The sequence below is a fragment of the Molothrus ater genome, chromosome 6, assembly GCF_012460135.2.
Source record: "Molothrus ater isolate BHLD 08-10-18 breed brown headed cowbird chromosome 6, BPBGC_Mater_1.1, whole genome shotgun sequence".
In the NCBI taxonomy this organism is placed as follows: Eukaryota; Metazoa; Chordata; class Aves; order Passeriformes; family Icteridae; genus Molothrus; species Molothrus ater.
In genome coordinates this window covers 18,398,641-18,417,212 of record NC_050483.2, presented here as the reverse complement: position 1 = coordinate 18,417,212, position 18,572 = coordinate 18,398,641, and the positions used below count along the sequence as shown (strand labels likewise).

Sequence of the window (18,572 nt, the reverse complement as noted above, 5' to 3'; positions counted from 1 at the left end):
TTGAATCAAAAAGCTACACAAAGACCATCGTGTATTTCTTCCTTTCTCAGACTTGGAGAACATTACAGGCAGACTTCAAGGACAGTAGTTAATAATCTTGGAGCACTATGGGAAGTACTTAGGTGAGGCTTACAACTCCTACCAGATGCACACCTTCTGCCTCTATCATATTGTCCTATTGAGAAAGTTTCTGATGTTTTAGTAATTAAAGTCCAGGCATCAGCATAGTTCTTGTTTATCTTTTTGGTGCAGTGATGACACATGCTTGTTACTGTGGCTTGATGCTTAGATTATCTTTTTCTATCTAGTAAACTGTAGACTTTCTAGAGCTCCATACTGTTGTTTTAATGGCTTTGAGGGAAGGAGAGGGGAAAGCAGGTGTGAAAAAACTACTGCTTCCAAAATGCTAGGTGCTAGTACCCAAATATTATGAGGTAGTAGAATTGAAGATTTGCAGCTTATGTTTGGGCATCTTCTGCTTCAGTGCCACAGAGTCATATCAGTTACACAGTTTGTGTGTGGAGGTATGCTGAAAATACAACAGCCAGTTATGGTGGCAAGCAAAGATTTCCTGTTCCCTTGTTCTGATTTGTTTGAAGATGCCCTGTGAAAGTGTCTGTGCCACTGTTCTGCTGTGCTGTGTTGGAAACATGTAAGAGGTTTGTATTTTTGCAGCCCACTGTAGGTTGATGATCACTTACTGAAGTTCTTCCCCTTACCTTGGAAGCCAGGTCTGTACTTTTGTATGCATGAGTGTCTTTTCTGTGAGCACTTTTTCTACTTAATTCTTCCAGTTGAAGAGTTTGTAAATTTGATTTGTCTGAGTATATTGATTGAAGAAAAAAAACCATAAAAAAAGGAAAGTATATAGGTTGATGTTGAAATGTCCTTTTTTTCCATCCTCTTTATATTGAGTTAATGATCTTATGGTAGCATGATGACAAGAACATGACTGTTACGTTACTTGCTGGGTTTTTTTGTTTTGGTTTGGAGGTTTTTTCTGAGTGTATAAAAATAAAGTCCTGCAGTTTGTGAATGCCCACCATCTTGGAAACAGGGTTGTTGGCTCTGTAAACTGTCAAGTCAGGAATGTCTGAAAGAAGTGAAGACTGTTTCTTAAAAGCTCACAACTGAATCCCCTAATGTGATTGTCCAGTGTTCCTCTGAAATGTTTTCTTGTCACTTGGGATTTGTAGGACAGCATAACATGTAGCTCTGGAAGTGTCCTCAGTGGCTTTACCCAAAAGTATTTTTTTTCATTCTCTTGGATTTCCCAGAGAAAGCAGGATGTTTTCAGAGTTTCCAACCCTTTTTACAGTCTCAATTGTCATTCTTTCATCAATTTTGTAGCTCTTATCTCAACAGAATAGCAGCTTAGCAGTTAATAAAAGAAACCCCATGTCTTAGAAAGTATGTTCTTGTCAAGTATCACTGTTCTAAGAGGTTTTGTTGCTTCTTGTAGAAATCCTGTTATATCAGCCTTTGTTTGTTCTGGTAAAAAACAAAACTCATTTTGCAAGCTACACTTCCTGGGTTGAAAGTTTACAAACACTAGAGATTAAAACTGACACTTGTAAAATGCCAAGTGAGTTCTTGCCAGTCTTACCATTTCTTATTTTTGGGTGCTTTTCCCTAGGCTGAGCGCTGAATCTTGAAGTCACATGCCTTATTGGCTAATCTGCTCTTTATCCTATCTCACATACCAAGGTGTTACTGTTTAAAGCTTAAGCCAGACTCCCAGTCGTGTTGCTGCTGTTACCAGGCAGTGTTGTCTCCTGGTTCCCTAAAGCACCAGCATCATGCTAGGGGATACTGAGAGCACTTCCAATGTGTCTCCAGATCTGCAAATTGTTTAGGAAGTCAGATATGTTGTGGTCTGTTTGCTGCTCTTAGTGAAGTTACAAGCAGGTGTGTGATGTGGGTGGTTTTGTCTGATTACATGGGACTAAAAGACCAAGCCTTCAGAATTTCTCTGTTTTCCATTGGAAACGTTAAGTGCTTGGGGATGATGTACAGGAAGCTGCTTCTCTCAACACTGCCTCAAGAGCAGTCACTGACTTAGGTGACCAAACTTGACAGGGTACATCACTCTTCATCCCTTAGAGTCACCACTAGGCAGTGAGACAAAAAGCACAAAGCAGTTCCATTGCATTTATGAGCGTGTGCTCAATCTTCCCTGCGTTCTTTAGCTCATTTCAATAGAATAATTGAAGAGTTCAGTATTCATCTTGAGTAAGGTCTGGAGGCTGAAAAAGTGATGTGGCTTCTGCTAAATAAGGTTATGTGGCCATACAGTTCAGCTTCAGGGTTGTAGTGCTATGGAGATACTGGATTAGAGGTACACAACTCTTTTGTGGTGGTAACCTGGTTCAAAGTGAAGCTTTTACATTCTTCAGACCTCAGTGTCTGGGTGCTTTACAACACTGTTTTGACTTTTGCATAAAATCTGATTTTTCCATTTTTTCTAGATTATTTTCACTGACAGCTTAATTCAGTAAAGTCCTTTACCTTGCTCCTGATTGTCTTCCTTCATTGTATATAAATCACACAGTGATTACATTGGAACCATCTGTTTTGATGTTCCCGAATGTTTTGAATTTTAAAAAAAATCACAGCCAAAAAAACCACCCTAAACAACCATGCCTTGCCTTTCAAACCAACACCCACCCACCTTACTTTTATAGTTTTTTTTATTTGTACTTTTAGCTTCAACAAAAAGTGTTACATTTTCAAAACATGGAATGGCTTGCATCCAGTGGTCATGTTAACTGCTAAATTAAATTTACCATGTGGAGTGTCAGAACAGGATTAGAGGACAGTGCTAGGTTGTTGGTTTGGGGGGTTTCTTGTCTTCCCCATATTTATTTTTTAAAGTACTTCTTTGCTAAATTGTGAGAATTTTATTTCTGTTCTCAGCTATATTGGAGTTTTGACCACCCTGGTGTGTATTTAGTGTCAGTTCAAGAAATTTAAGTAATGTGGATTACTTTCTTCATTAAAAGTGCTGTTTTGAAATTTGGCCTTTAAAGAACATTAGTTTTTTTCTGTGTGAAAACACTGGCAATAAATGCTGAACAAGTTGATGATAACTTGTATAATGAGCTCTGAGGAAAAAATACTCACACTACAGGGTTGGGCAGGGAGGAAGCCAAAATCTATGTTAATTAAGTAAGTTGTTTATGCTTATTTTAAATAGATGATTTTCAATTCTTGTTCTGCTATCTTGAATGCTTAACAGGCTTGCAGTTTCAGCTTTTGTGCTCAATCTCTGGTACTACTGTCCACTCTGGTGGACATAAACTTGCTGTTTTCCAGAGTTGCTTAAATAGAAATACCATCCAGACAAGGTGCCTGTTGTTAAAAGGCTAATGGGTTGATATGGTTTTGATAAATTCACTCTTCTTGATGTTCCCTAGTCAGAAGTTAAGAAAGAAGGTTTGGAAGTAAAACTCTTTAACATGCACTGATATGCTGTTTGGAGTTCCATACTGGATCTCTTGCAGGATCAATTTATCCTTTTTGTTCAAACTCACTGCTCTCAGTGACTGAGACTGAGCAAGGTACTGTGCTTCTGAACTTACCAGAAACTCTCCTTTAACTTCCTTTATAGGCAAGCATCTCACTGACCTTTGGCTTTATACCTTGGAGTTCCAAGAGTCTTTAAGTACTCCTGAGGTAAGAGAAACTTGAGAGAGAAAGAGCTTTGCTTCCCCAAGCCATTTTCCTACGTCTTCCTTGTTGAGACCGTGTCAGTTTGCCCTTAACTGGGACGAGATCATCTTCTATCTGATTTTGAAACTGCAGTAGCCACAGCTTTATCAGATCTTGTTGACTAGGGAAAAAAAGTATTTTCTAGAGAAGTGTGAGAAGTTTCTGTTCTCCAGGTTGTCAGGAAGAAGGGCTGATACTATTTCTTTAAAGATCGTGTCGTAGCTGAGGTTTTCATTCTTTGCTCACTTCTAACACCTGACTGTCTTGCAGCAGGCTTCATGTCCCGTGAGACCTGACTTGTGAAGCTGCTCGTAGGGTGGCTCAAGGAGTCTGTATCTGTGAGCAGATTCAAACAGCAATGTGTCTTATTCACTTTCCATGTTGGAATTTAATAAGGGTACTGTTCAGAGGAGGAAACCACGAGTCTGGATAAACAATTCTGATTTTAATTGCCTTTTTTTTTCCAGAGACTGGGTTGGCTGGTTTGTTCTGCTGGTTTCCTTGTGCTCTTTCTCTCTTCTTTGAACTAGTCACTTGTTTTACTGATACTTAAAAGTCAGTTTCTTTGGCTCATTTTATATGTATACATTTAGCTGTGGGGCGTTATCAGGCTCTCTTCATGGGGGAGCTCAAACAGTGTAGAGATTCTTCCAGCAGATGTGTAGGTTTTTGGGTTTTTTTTAATGTCATGAGTAAATGTGGAAGCCCTGTAACACCAAATGGTAGTATACAAGGTTGCTTCTCAAAATCAATTGTCATTTTGGCTGCAAAAAGCTAATGAATAAACCAATTAATTATACTCCTGGGAGAAATGAAGTATCTATCAGCTGACCCAAATTCTTAAGGAATATTGGACTTCTACGGTTTCTTGGTTTCTTCAGTGTCTCAAACGAGAAGGTACCTTTTAAAGTATATATGGAGATACACCTGTGAAAGACTAAAGCTTTTCACGAGGAGTCTGGACTGTAGTATTCTGAATCTGCTTACAAACTTCATGTGCTCTCAGTGCAACTTAGATGTGCTGTTGAACTGTGAAGAGCCCTCCAGCTCAGGCTCAGGGTGCGCAGTGTCATTCTGTTTCATCTGATTGGGAACCCTTGGAGTGAAATGTTAAACATAATGTTGGTTTCCAGCATCTTTCCATGCACTTGTGGATACTTCTTGCTTGTTTGGATTCCGGTTTATTTTTTCTCATTATCTCTGTCTTGTCACTGTGTAAGAACAACTTCTTGACAGAGGCACTGCAGAGAATCCTTGGTATTAATTGTTGAGCCCCTGGGTGCAGAGAGTCATGTTCTTTGAAAAACCCAGTTCCTGTTTGAAATGTCTGCCATGCAGTCCAGCATTCATCTGACCATGTCTTGTCTTGGGGGTTCTACAATGCCTTCATCCCTTTCTTGTTTCCAGCCATCTTTTTGGCCTTTGAAGGTCTTGGGCATACACTGACTATTTTACCTTGCAGGAATGGCATTACAAAAGTTTCTGCTAATGGCTTAAATTAATTCCACCAGCAGTGTGGTGCTTGAGACAAGGATCCATAGGGACACCTGCTGAATGTGACCCATGGAGGTGCGCCAGTGACCTTCAGGGGCTGGGGCCAAGTCCCAAGCTACCTAAGGTAGCTGGGCAGGTAGACATCGAGTCAGCCTCTGAGAATAATGTGTTGTGAAACACCTAAAATATGAGCACTTGGGGCTGTAAGATTTGCTTTGAATTGCTAGAAAATAGAGGGTGTTGATTCTTTTTATCTAGGTCTTGAGAGACACTTGTTAAGCTTAGCATCTGCTCTCCTTTTTTATCTGTATTTCTTTCTCACTCTGGTGGTTCAATTGGGATCCTGCTTTCTTAACTAGCCTAGACCAAGCTTCTCGGTGATGAATAAGTATGATGATGTCTATCAGCACATACATTGCTGTCTCAGGTGCTAATGCAATTTTGAATGAGATGGCTTTTCCACCCATCTTTGCTCCTGCAGGTCGCGTAGCTAAAAAATTGTGTATTTCAGCATGTGAAATACAGTGTAACAGAGAGGGCAGTTATTCATGTAGCCCAGCAAGAACAGACATAGCTGAAGACCAATTCTAACTGGAAATCCTGTAGGTTTTTCTCTTGTGTAATATTTGCAGATAGAGGTGTAAGCAGCATACTGTTACATGTTTGTGCAGATTGGTGAGCTCTCTACTTCTGGTGTGTAAGTGCATTTGGCTCCTTGCTGGGAAAGTTGTTTCTGGTTGAAATTGAAAGTGAGTGCAGGTCCTGTTCTGAAGCTAGTCAGTTCAGTTCAGGCTACGTTATTTTAAATTCTATTCATGCATGAGGAAGCTCTGTGAGTTATGACTATCAAATTTGGGCAAAGTCTTTCTGGTTTTGGGAGAGCAGAGATACTTGTATGTGTGACTGGCAAGTTGAGGAAGACTTTGGTGTGCTGCAGAACAAAAATAATGATTGTGTCATCTCTAGTTTTAGGGGAGTTTTCTTGCATGATAAGGTCTCATCAGCTTGTTAGGTAGTTAGCTTTTTGGGATGACAATACAAGCATATTCTTTATTAAAGAACTTGATTTGAAACTTCGTGGCATGGTATGTTCTACAGTTGTAAGCAGGCATCTGTTTCTTGACTGGTTCCTGCTGTCTTGTTCAATGTCATGTCCCAGCCAGAAGAGAACTGAACCTGATGTCCGCTCAGAACTGCTTACTCACCATGTCCTCTGAAAGCCCACAGGTTTATATTGACAAATTTTGCTGGATTCAAAAAGGTCTAAAAGGGTGCTTAGTTGTTATGTCACAAGGAAGTGTTTCAGATGGAGATTTGAGATATTTATAAAAGCAGTAGCATGGAACGCTGAAAACCTGCTGAAACTGATTCTGCCCTTAGGAGATCTGTCTTCATTGTATCACGTGCATAAATACAGCGTCTTCCTTCTAAGGAAGGAAAGTGAATTCTCATGGTTGTTACTTTGTTCTGATTAGACTCTTAGCATTTTAGTGAAACAAAGTGAAACAAAAGAAGGAGGTAACACTTTTTTGTTTCCTTTATACAAGTTGCGTGGAAGAGGCAAATCTTCTGTAGTCATATGAAAATAAGTTACTTGTAACATTCAGCGTTCTAAGGTGACAGTAAGCCAGTTCATATGGCAATTGAAAAAACAGGGTATCAGTGAGCAAGTTGATTGAGGTTTCCTTCCATCAACTTCAAGAATTCTTTTCCCCCTTGTTTACTTTTGTAATGAAATACAGATTTCATTTGGTAAGTAAGAGGAAATAAAATCAGCATAGTAATGCACTTCCAGCAACAAGTAACAGGACTTACTCTTACATGTTTGCTCAAAACTCTTAGTTTGTTTAGCACTTCTGTCATATGCTCTGTAAGCAGAACATTCCAGTTGTAAAAAGAGCTGCAGAAAACTGTTTCTCATGATCCTGGTAAATTTTTATCTTTATGAAGAGTCCCCTGGGGTGTGGCATGTATTTAAGAATACCCACACCCCACCTCTGCCCTAAAGCAGAGCATATATGGGTATGTGCTCAGTCAAAGGCAATTTATAGGGATTTGGCAAAATATCTAAGTGCTGCTTTCTCTTGGTGGTTTTGCAGCTCACAAATGGAGCTTCCACTTCTGGCAGTCATGCAGGTTTTTTTCTGTTACTTTTCCCACTGAAGATACGAAGGGTAGCTTTTCTTAAATCTCAAGCTTTGGGAAGAAGGCAGAATTCTCTGCTAATGTACAGGTGTTTGTTTTGATATTTACATGCCCAAGATTTCCTGTTTGGGGGGAAAAATGTACGATTGCACTGAATTTTGGAACCTTAATCTTCCACAGATGTAGCATCTGCCATGTGTTAGTATTTCTAGATACTTCTTGTGTTGTCATTAAGAGCTGTATTTTATATGAATGCACATGTTAAGTTTGCAGTCCACATAAACCCATGTAGTGAATTCATCAGTATAAAAAGGCTTTGGGTTTGGCAATGGTTGGTCAGTGTCTTTATACAAGGAGTTAAATATTTATATGTGTAGCAAAAGAGCTGTGTGCTGTAACTGAGAAAGAATTGAGAATGACTGATGGTGGACTGGCATAGCTTTATTTTTTTCTTTCAGATTTCGACCTATTAAAGGAAGGCAAGAAGAACTCAAAGAGGTGATTGAACGTTTTAAGAAAGATGAGCACTTAGAAAAAGCCTTCAAGTCCTTGACGTCAGGTGACTGGGCCCGGCACTATTTTCTTAACAAGAACAAAATGCAGGAAAGGTTGTTCAAGGAACATGTAGGTGTATTTGTAATTAATGTGCTTTTTCAGATGGTTGAAAGGCAAAGCAAAAGTAAAAATTTCTTAAGAATACTATTAGCAATAGTAAAGCAATCAAGTGCTCTGTTATGTTGTTTTACTGTTTTTTTAAGAGAAACTTCCTTTGATTTTTAAAGCCTAACTAGACACACCCTTCTTTTTTTTTCCCTTGTCAACTTGCATTGCTTCTTATTAAACAGAGTTTAGAAAGGAAGGATTTTTCCCCCTTCATTATTTGTTTGTATTGTGGTTTGTTTGGGGTTTTTGTTTTTTGGGGGGTTTTTGGGGTTTGTTTTAGGGTTTTTTACTTACAACTGGGTGATGATCAAATTGGGTGACAAAGGAAGATAAAGGAAAAGGGAGTAGCCTTGTTAAATCAAGGGGGCTATACCCATAAGGGTTGTTCCTTCTCCACTTCCCATGCCCCAAATCCATTTCGTATGTGCATAACAGTTTTTGATTCTCAAAGTTTAAAGGAAAAAATATCATAGTACTGCTTACTTAACAAAAAAAGATTCTTCTTCAAGAATGAGTCTGTTGTTTCAAGGTTCAACCAAAAAGAATGTGGCCTACTTTAAAATGCACCAAATCTAGTAATGCAAGAAAGATTTAGCAGAAAAAGTTCTGCTTTGTTAGAGTGGTTTTTAGAGTAACACAGTCACACCTCAACTTAAAAAAAATTCATCAGTCTCTGAATTCACCATCCAGGTTTGTTGTGGAAGTAATATCATTTTTCAGAACTTCAAATAATAAAATGGATTTCCAGAGATTATTAGGTCTCAGTCGTTCTTAAAGATATGAACAGATTTCTTGAATGCAGCTATTCAGTGATTTTAAGAAAAAAATTATTGATTTTCATTAGTTGGACCAATTTTGGTCCAGGTATCTTTAATTTTCTTAAACTTTTCGGATAATCTCAATACCTGTGTGAAGATTACTGCAAGTCACTGTGAAGAAATAAGACCAACATAATATGTATGCCTTAAATGTATAGAAACATTATAAAACGTAGAAATGCATTTCAGCAGACAGCATCCTGCTCCAGTATCCATTTTGTGTGTGTTTTTGTACAGTTCACTTTCATTATTTATATAAGGAGTTCCTCACTGCTTTCATTTTTCGGGTAACAGACAAGTACTGGGTTTTTTCATTGCAGGTGTTTATTTATTTACGAATGTTTGCAACTGACAGTGGGTTTGAGATACTGCCTTGTAATCGGTATTCTTCTGAGCAAAATGGAGCCAAAATCGTTGCAACAAAAGAATGGTAAGAAATCCAGTTTACTGTTGTGTTCTCTTTCTGTCAATTATTTGAAAGAATCTATAAAAATATATTTTCAAGTGTCATTTAAAATTAAAACTGCAACCAGTGAAATAGATAGTTTTGTATTGTTACTTGAAAAGTGAATTTTCTCTCTGTTTTTGCTAAGTACTTAATACAGGATCTATGCCTCTGCAAGGTAGGTAGTCCTTTGTATGTTTGGGTTTATGCATATAATGTTCATTATACTTTTTTTTTAAATCTTGTTTTCAGTCAGATAGTTGTTTTTCTCTTTTCCAGAGTTGTTAGACTTCCATGAGAAATATGACATTATGGCAGATTTGTGACACAGCAAATAATTGTGTGGGAAATTAGTTTTTTGCCATTTTTAAACAAATGTTGTTTGCATATTTTGATTGTGCAAGATAGATCTCTCCTGGAAGCACAAGGCTGGAATCTTAGTGTGCCCCATCTCACTTTGGCACATCTGAGTTTCATTATAAGCATGTGTGTGGCAGCACCTGCAGATTCTGGCTCAATTCAGATTTTAAATGTAGACACCAGTTGTATGAGCTTTGCTTTGTGGCAGTACCCATTCATAGCAGCACACCTGAGGTGAGGAAATGAGGTTGTGTTCACACTGGGATTGAGCGGCTGGACACCCTGCTGGTGGCAACACAACCTCCACGTGTTGTAGAACCTTTAAATACGCTAAGGACTCCAGCTCTTCATGACCATAGCTGAGGGTTCCACGATCATGATACAACCCAAAAAATACTGATTGGGTTTTGGGGTTTTTTGGGTTTGTTTGTATGTTTGTTTGGGTTTTCTTGTTGTTGTTGATGATGTTGTTTGAGTTCATCCCTTGGCTGATTCTTTGCAGTAGAAGCTTTGCATGTAGGTGTGTTAAAAATAGATTAACTTTTCATGCTCAAAATCTAGAGTAGCCTGAGAAGTGAGCAAGACAGGAGGGCTGCATCTTAACCCTGCTGATATCTGGAAACCTGTCAAGAATCAAAACTAGAGATTAGAGTTCTCAGCACTCTCTGTCAAAGGAGAAATTTGGACTTAAAAGGCTTTGCTTTTAGTTTGTGTCCTTCATATACCTTTAGTATCTCCATGGTCATCTCTGTCAGAGTAATGTGGAATGGCCACTCTGAGCAGTGGAAACAATGCCCACACAAGAAAATGGAAACTCTGTGCTCCCACCAGACTGAGCATTCAGTGCCTCTGCACTGCTCTAGTCATCATGGCACATGGGCTGTCTGCACACAAAGGCTTCATGGTTTTTTTGATTTTTGTAGGTGTCATTCCCCCTCCTCACTCTATTTCAAGGGCCAACTTCATGCTGAAGAACTACTCATGAGTGAGGAAAACATCTTACTAGAATTTCTGCCTTTGTTAGAGTCACTACTGGGCCTCATTTAAAAAGCCATGGAGCTCTAAGCATTTTCATTATGCTGGGTTTTCCTGGTCACAGGAAGAAGTTTAGGAAACACAAGCAAGAGCAGCTGGAGGAAGTCAAAATTTCTCAAGTGGTGATGGGGAGGGAGCGTACACAAATGAAAAGATCTTGCTTTTGGTTTTAACAATTGCAGAAGCTGAAGTAATCAACTCTTGCAAGCAGCCTCAGGAAATTGTAGAAACAATGGTCGTAATTGTTTCTGACGTCAGATTTGATGTAATTGATTCTATAACAACTTTTCTTTCCATGAAATTGTTTTGTAATTTTGGCACATGTAGTCTTATTACTGCTACTCTTTTTACATTAAAGGAAACGAAATGACAAAATAGAATTACTTGTGGGCTGTATTGCTGAACTATCAGAAATGGAAGAAAACATGCTGCTGAGACATGGGGAAAATGACTTCAGTGTCATGTATTCCACACGAAAAAACTGCGCACAACTATGGCTTGGTCCTGCTGCATTTATCAATCATGGTGAGTAGTAAGTATAGGAAGCTTGTTGAAGAGCATAAGAAATTCAGAAGTGTTGTATATGAGCCAAACAGCAGAAGAACTTGGAGAAAAATGTCCGAATCTGGCATACTATATTAATGTAGGACAGAATCATACTGGGATTTTCCCAGCCAGAGCTGATCAGTTGTGAAACTCAGAGAAGGCTCTAGGAAGCAATGCTATCTTCCTTGAAAGAGACTTTGGAACTAGCAGCTAAATTAGTGGAGCATATTGTGGGTTACCTTGAATTCTTTGTGAACTCAGTCAGCAGTAACATCTTTATTAGGTGAACTTCTTATGGCTTTTTAACCTTTTGCAGAAACTTAGCTGATTGTGTTGCATTTGTGTACCAAAGGAAGAGCAGGTAGGAATTAAGATGAAACTGTTTACCCTAAAGAGGAGGGAAACGGGACATTTGTGATGGCATAGGGAAGAGCTCAGAAATGCAGCTATACAAAAGCAGGAATCTTTTGATGTATGGCTTTGTGCAGTACTAACTTAACTCCCAGTATTTAGTTGAGATTCTGCAGTTTTTGAAGTCAAAGTGAATCCTTACTTTAGATATCTACAACTATTCATGTTTCAGGTCTTATCCACAGTTAATTGACTTTATCTTTTGGACCTTTTTCAGATTGCAGACCAAACTGTAAGGTAAGCAAGAAATTATAAATAAATAAAGTACCCTACTTTTTATTTCTTTGTCCTTCCAACTTTTCTTCCCCAACTGTTTTAGTTTTATTTCTTACTCAGATACTGTGCAGCCTTAATGATTAGCCTTTTTTTTCCCTTCCTGTCATCTGCTTCTCCAGTTCGTATCAACAGGCAGAGACACAGCATGTGTGAAAGCTCTAAGAGATATTGAACCTGGAGAAGAAATCTCTTGTTACTACGGAGATGGGTTTTTTGGAGAAAACAATGAATACTGCGAATGTTACACCTGTGAAAGGTATGCATTGATGTAAATGGCTTTCAAATAGAACTGGGCATATTCATGATCTATTTTGTGAAACTGAACGTCCTTTATTATGAATACTCAGATTTTTGGACACAAAATAATTGCTTCCTACCTGTTTGCTATAATGATTTTTCTGTGTTACAGAATGGTGATGATTCCTGAGAACTGTGTTCTCTCAATCTGTTGATTCTCTGTTCTGGAGATTAGCTCAAACTGAGGCAGAACAAAACAGGGGTGTAGATTCTCAAAAATACTTGTACTGAATAAAGTAGAATGGGAAAGAAGAGCAGTTACAGCTTCTGCAAGACCATTGTGAACTGATCCCCAACTTTTGCTCTTCTTTGCACTTGATAAAGCAAATTCCATTAATGTTTTGTTTGCAGACCTGAAGTTCTCTTCTGCTGAGAATGGGCAGAGTTGTTTTTCGCCCAGTGTTGTTAGAACTTGGGGGTTTGTGTATTTGTAAATGTCTACTGGTTTGGACAGTATTTGCTTCTCTTTGTTCATCATTCAATATTTGTTTTTCACACGTGCTGTCCCAACCTGGTTTCTTCACATCAGTTGAAAGAATTCCATAGTTGGTTTTTGCCATGTTGAAACTTCTGCTCACTGTGAGTAGGGAGGATCAGCATCATCTGAGAGAGCTTCACTCAGTTCCGAGGGGACCTGCACAGAACTCACTGTTCTGTTTGATCCAACTGTAGGAAGAAAAACCCTATAAAGGACAAATTATTGCTCATATTGAGAAATAGCCTAGTGCACCTGCATACAAATAGTTTAATAATCCTACTTTCATTTTTATTGGCTACTTTGGTCACTAACAAATCTTGAAATTAAAGAGAAAACGCTCTGGCATGGGCCTCCAAGGTCACGCGATGTTACGTCATTCCAAGTGAAGGGTGCAGTCGAGAGCTGCGAGTAGAAAGCTACTTCAGTCCTGGAGATTGTAAAGTGTTGAATAAATAGGCACCAGAATTGTTCTTCCCTTGAGACATGGAGTGATGTGGGGTTTTTCTCAAGTGCTTTTGATCATTGATTTCACTGTAATATGAGCATACTTTATTTTTCAGGACAAACTAGTTTTATGTGTCTGAACATTTTCATTAACTTGTTGTTTTTGTATTTTAAGTACATGAAAATGTTATTTTTTAAAGCTAATGTTTGGGTAATTCTAACTTTAGGAATCTGCTTTTCAGTTACAAAGCTGTAGCAGAGGCAGTCAAATATATAAGATTTTATTCTGTGGGGAGTTAGTAAGGACTCATTTTTTGCTTGTTTTCAAGATTGATGAGGCAAGAGTCACTTTGTATACCACAAAAAATTAATATTTAAGTGTCTTCATTTTAACTATGCTGTAAAGAGTGTTAATTTGCAATGTTAAAATGGTGGGTTCTAAGGATCTGTGGGTATGTTTGGAGCAGTAGGAGATTTGGCACAGTAAAATTTCTTTCAAGCCTCCACAAGTCATCACCAGGAAGATTTGCATCTCTCTGCATATGTCCATGTACTCTTCCTAGGTGATCAATCCTGCTGTTCTTGCTGGCTAGCTGAGACATTTAGGCACCCAAGATGACAGGTAGAAGACAAAACAGCCCACAAAATGCTAACCAGTTCTGTGGCTATTGCTATCATTGATCCAGACACACTTGGGATCCAAACTACTGTATATGAAACCAAGCTCTAAGTTTACATGAAGATTTATTAATACCTTGTGTCCTCTTTTTATTTGTAGACGTGGAACTGGTGCTTTTAAATCAAGAGTGGGATTGCCAGCACCTACTCCTGTGATTAACAGTAAATATGGACTGAGAGAAACAGACAAACGATTGAACAGACTTAAAAAGCTGGGTGACAGCAGCAAGAATTCAGACAGCCAGTCTGTCAGCTCTAACACTGATGCAGATACCACTCAGGAAAAAGGTAATGCAAGTAAGTAAGGGGAAGAGCTTGGAGTCTCTAAAGGCTTCACAAAAACACGGAAAACTTCCACAGTGATGGAATTCCTCTCTTAGTGTTGAGATGCTTCTCACATACTGGTCACTAAAACTAATTTATTCAAGAATCTGAAGGCAATTTAAACAGTAAATTCATGGGTTTCCACAAGTGTTTGAAGAACAATAGGTGGTATGTTCTTTTGTTTTATTTTTTTTAATATCAAAAGGAAATATTTATAAACACATCAGTTAAAGTCCTGCCAATAATTTCTGTATTTCAAAATACAGTAAACTACCACAGGCAGTAGTATGGTTTAGGAAAGAAAACTTACATAGTTTGAATTCTTAGGAAAAGAATTTTTAAATAAATACTCTTAGTAGATATTGCTAAACAAATAGTTGTTTCCTTTAGACATCTGTTAAATTGAGCAGCTCTTCACTTTCCACATCCAGAATTGATAGTTCAGGCACCTCTTGTGCAGTGAAAGTGCACAGTTAGTAATTTCAGAAGAAATTGGAAAGGATTTTTGTTTGTAATCTTCCTGCAAGACTTGTCTCCATGGAGTAGGGAGTATGATTTATTTGATTTCCCCACCTCCACCAATAATTTAAACTTTGATTTAACTGGCAAACAGGTTTGGAGCTATGTAAAATACTGCAGTTCCATCTCCTGTTTGCTGCTGTGACATTAAAAAAATGAAACACAGAAACAAAACATAAAACCCAACCAACCAATGGAAAAAAACCCTAAAAAATGTCCCCAAATCTTTTTAAGATCTCTGATTACCAGTATTTAGAGTTGCACCTCTGTTGAGCAGACAGAACTTCTTTGCTTGCCACAGTATGCTGTAGTTTCACCTGAAATTGAAACCATTACATTAGATAAAAGTATTTGGGGTTTTTTCCTCCTTTTCCATGAAAAAAATCCTGGAGATTATATTAGATCATGCTGACCATCAGATTTTATTGGAATAGTACTCAGCAAAAGCTGTGGATAATGTCAAATAGGTTTTTTTTAATTGGTAGAAGAAATTCAGTAAAAACACAGCTTGGTATACTGGGGGTAGAGAAGGGGAAGTGTATATGGAAATGCTGATGTACTTGTGGCCTGTTTAGCAATTCCTTTCATGTGTTGAGTTGCAAGTTAAGCAGTCTCATCCCTGACTACATACTGTATCCTGTCTCATGGATTATTTTGAGGTTCCCCAAATAAATGAAATAACTGCAGTATTTGGGAGTGGGAAATTCAGGATACAGTAATGTCATAACAAAACTTTTTTTTTCTTTTTCAGCTAACAGAAAATCTTCAATTGGCGTAAAAAAGAACAGCAAAAATAGAACATTAACCAGACAGTCTATATCAAGAATTCCAGCATCATCAAACTCTACCTCATCTAAACTAACTCATATAAATAATTCCAGGGTACCAAAGAGACTGAAAAAGCCTGCAAAGCCTTTACTTTCAAAGATAAAGTTGAGAAATCAGTGCAAAAGGCCAGAGCAAAAGAATGCTTCTCGAAAGCTTGAAATGGGAAATTTAGTTCTCAAAGAGCCTAAAGTAGTTTTGTATAAAAACTTGCCCATTAAAAAGGATAAAGAATTGGAGGGACCAGTCAAAGTTGCAGTCTCTAGCGGATGCTTAACGAGGCATGCAGCGAGAGAACATAAACTGAATTCTGTGAAAGGTGCTTATGAGCAGGGTGATGGTGCACCCTGCACGTACATCACGAGGAGGTCGATGAGAACAAGGATGAGTTTGAAGGAGACCTCTGACACAAAGCTTGAACCAAATACATTGGATAGCTATAAGAGTAACTTGACTGGAACACAATCAGACATTGCAGAGCAACAGTCTCGTGCGTTAAACGACAACGATGTGGCTCATGGACCATCACATAAAGGAGAGGGTCGGTGCCAGAAAAGTGATGCAGGCACATCTAAAAAGAAATCTCGACAAGGAAAGCTTGTGAAACCATCTTCAAAAACAGAGGAAACTGATACTATGCACAACACGCCTATGAAGGATGAAGTACCAGATTTGATTAGTTCTCATTCAGAACTTGAAGAGAGGAATAACGTGGTGGACACACCTGTTGGGTTTAAAGACTGTATCCCTGGATCTGGTGGCTGCTCTGTAACAACTGACAATTTTAAAGCAAAAGACAGCTTTAGAACTGCAAAAAGTAAAAAGAAAAGACGAATCACAAGGTATGATGCACAACTTATCCTTGAAAATAGCTCTGGGATCCCTAAACTGACTCTTCGTAGGCGCCATGATAGCAGCAGCAAGGCAAATGATCAAGAGTGTGATGGAATGAATTCTTCAAAAATAAGCATAAAATTAAGTAAAGACCATGAAAAAGATAATAATTTATATGTAGCAAAGCTAAATAATGGGTTTAACTCAGGATCAGGCAATAGTTCAACGAAATTAAAAATACAGCTAAAACGAGAGGATGAAAACAGAGGCACATACCCAGAGGACCTTCATGAAAATGGTGTGTGTTGTAGTGAAACTCTCTCCCTTTTGGAGTCAAGAATGGAAGTAGATGATTATGGTCACTATGAAGAGGAAACAGCAGATGAATCTTCATCAGAAGAGGACGATGAAGAGGAAGATGACTATGATGATGAATTTGATGACTTTATTCCTCTTCCTCCAGCGAAGAGATTAAGGCTTATTGTTGGCAAGGATTCAATAGATATTGATATTTCTTCCAGGAGGAGAGAAGATCAGTCTTTAAGGCTCAATGCATAAGCTTATAGGTCTTAAACTGACCTGGATGTCATTTCTAAAAAAAATTTTAAAATAATAAAAAAAAATAATAATAGAAAACCCAACAAAAATTCCATTTGATTATTCCTCAACTAAAGAACTTTCTGAAAAACTTAGTGGCAGCACTTCTTTATTCACCTATCAACGTAATATTGTAGAAAGTGTACAGCATACTGACTCTTCTTAAGTCTGATTTGTGCAGATTTTTATTGTACTTTTTAATAGCCTTCTTATGTGCAATTCCAAGTTAGAGGTAATGCTCTGTTGTAAAATAAAGGCTCAAGCAAAGTTACGAAATTGCATCAGATCTTTCCATGCAGGACAATGAGAATACAGTGTGGCTACAGAATTATTTTTGATCAGTAGGAGCGTTAGTTTGCTCTTACAATATTTGACTAAACAATTTACAAAATCATAGTAGCAGCATATTAAGGTTTTCTAGTATATGTTAACATCACCAGCAATGATCTACAGCTTTCCAATTTATTTGCTAGATGGTTTTCCCCCCTTGGAGTTTGTCAGTTTTAACACTGTATGCTGTCCCAGACGTACTGTTTGTGGCCTTTGTTATAGTAGCAAACCGTTGGTTGGAAGTCAAATTGATTTCTTTAAAAAAAGAGAAAAAAAATATGAAAAGGTGTTGACAATTTGCTGACTTTTTAGTACATTATATGTACAAGGGTAGCAGTATGCAGAATAAAGTTTGGATATGGTGTATTTATTGCTTGTTACGTAAATTAAACACCTTGTATTTAACACTTTTCAATACTTTTAGATAAAATTGTTCTTTGCAAGAATGATTGGTGCTTATTTTTTCAAGAATTTGCTGTGAAATAATGTGATTACGACGGGCAACATTTATCCAATGAACTGCAGCTATCCTAAATTGGTTCTTCATATTTTTCTGTTGCACTTGTAAAATGCTACAAGGAATTTAAAGAAAAATCTATTCACTTTAACTTATGATAGTTTTATCAAATTAAAAACAACTAAGTCACAGCTTTTGTTCTGTGGTAACCTAAGAATTGTTTGTCTTTTAAGAACCAGTTGTAAAAGAATGAAAAAATATGTATATGTTGTAAATATTTGTGTGTTGTGAGAAATTTTGTCATAAGAAATTGAGATAACTTGCCAGAAAGGTTTTTAAGTTTAGAAATACATCCATGCCAATAAAATAGGAAACTGTAAACCTAGTTTTAAACTCTGCATCAGTTGGAGTTCTTCGCTCATACATAATTCACTTAATACTTCAGAGTCTGCTTTATAACAATGAAGAGCATCAGGGCGATCTTTGGCTCTTTGGTTTTTAATAAAAGAATGTTAGGAAACTTCTGGGCACAATGGATCGTTTGTATGTATGAATCAGCTTTCTAAGCCATTTTTTTCAAACAGGTCTGAAACATCAGTGTTGACATAACTGTGTATTGCTTTGGTCTGTAGTATTTCTATTTCTTCTCAACTGTGGATTAAGGTTTCGAGTTTTTGTGTGTAGAAACACAAGTTTCATGCTAAAATGGGTGCTGTTGGGTCAGCTGAATCCACTGTTGGCTCCTCAGGATGTCAAGTCCGACTCTCTCTGCCCTAAAGACCAAGAGCTTGATTTACACGGCCACTGTGTTACCCAGTAGTGAAAGCATTAGTGGAGAGAATTAAGTGTGGAATTGAAACTAATACTTGTAACTTTGTCAGTCTT

The 18,572-nt window shown here is 37.8% G+C and overlaps 1 protein-coding gene across 6 annotated transcripts in view; it reads left to right on the top strand.

Moving 5' to 3' along the window:
• The window catches only part of KMT5B (lysine methyltransferase 5B), a 28,159-nt gene extending 9,952 nt beyond the window's left edge, over positions 1-18,207 (top strand). For 3 of the 6 annotated variants that reach the window (XM_036383805.2, XM_036383806.2, XM_036383807.2), the window contains exons 4-10: positions 7,809-7,974; positions 9,152-9,261; positions 11,030-11,196; positions 11,846-11,865; positions 12,024-12,160; positions 13,902-14,098; positions 15,396-18,207. In XM_036383805.2, the coding sequence (XP_036239698.1) occupies positions 7,809-7,974; positions 9,152-9,261; positions 11,030-11,196; positions 11,846-11,865; positions 12,024-12,160; positions 13,902-14,098; positions 15,396-16,861 (2,263 nt within the window). In that variant the 3' untranslated portion in view covers positions 16,862-18,207. Of the gene's footprint in view, positions 1-3,607; positions 3,676-7,808; positions 7,975-9,151; positions 9,262-11,029; positions 11,197-11,845; positions 11,866-12,023; positions 12,161-13,901; positions 14,099-15,395 lie in introns of those variants that run through there. The other 3 variants (XM_054515134.1, XM_036383809.2, XM_036383808.2) reach the window with 3 other exon arrangements.
• Positions 18,208-18,572: the final 365 nt, after the last annotated feature.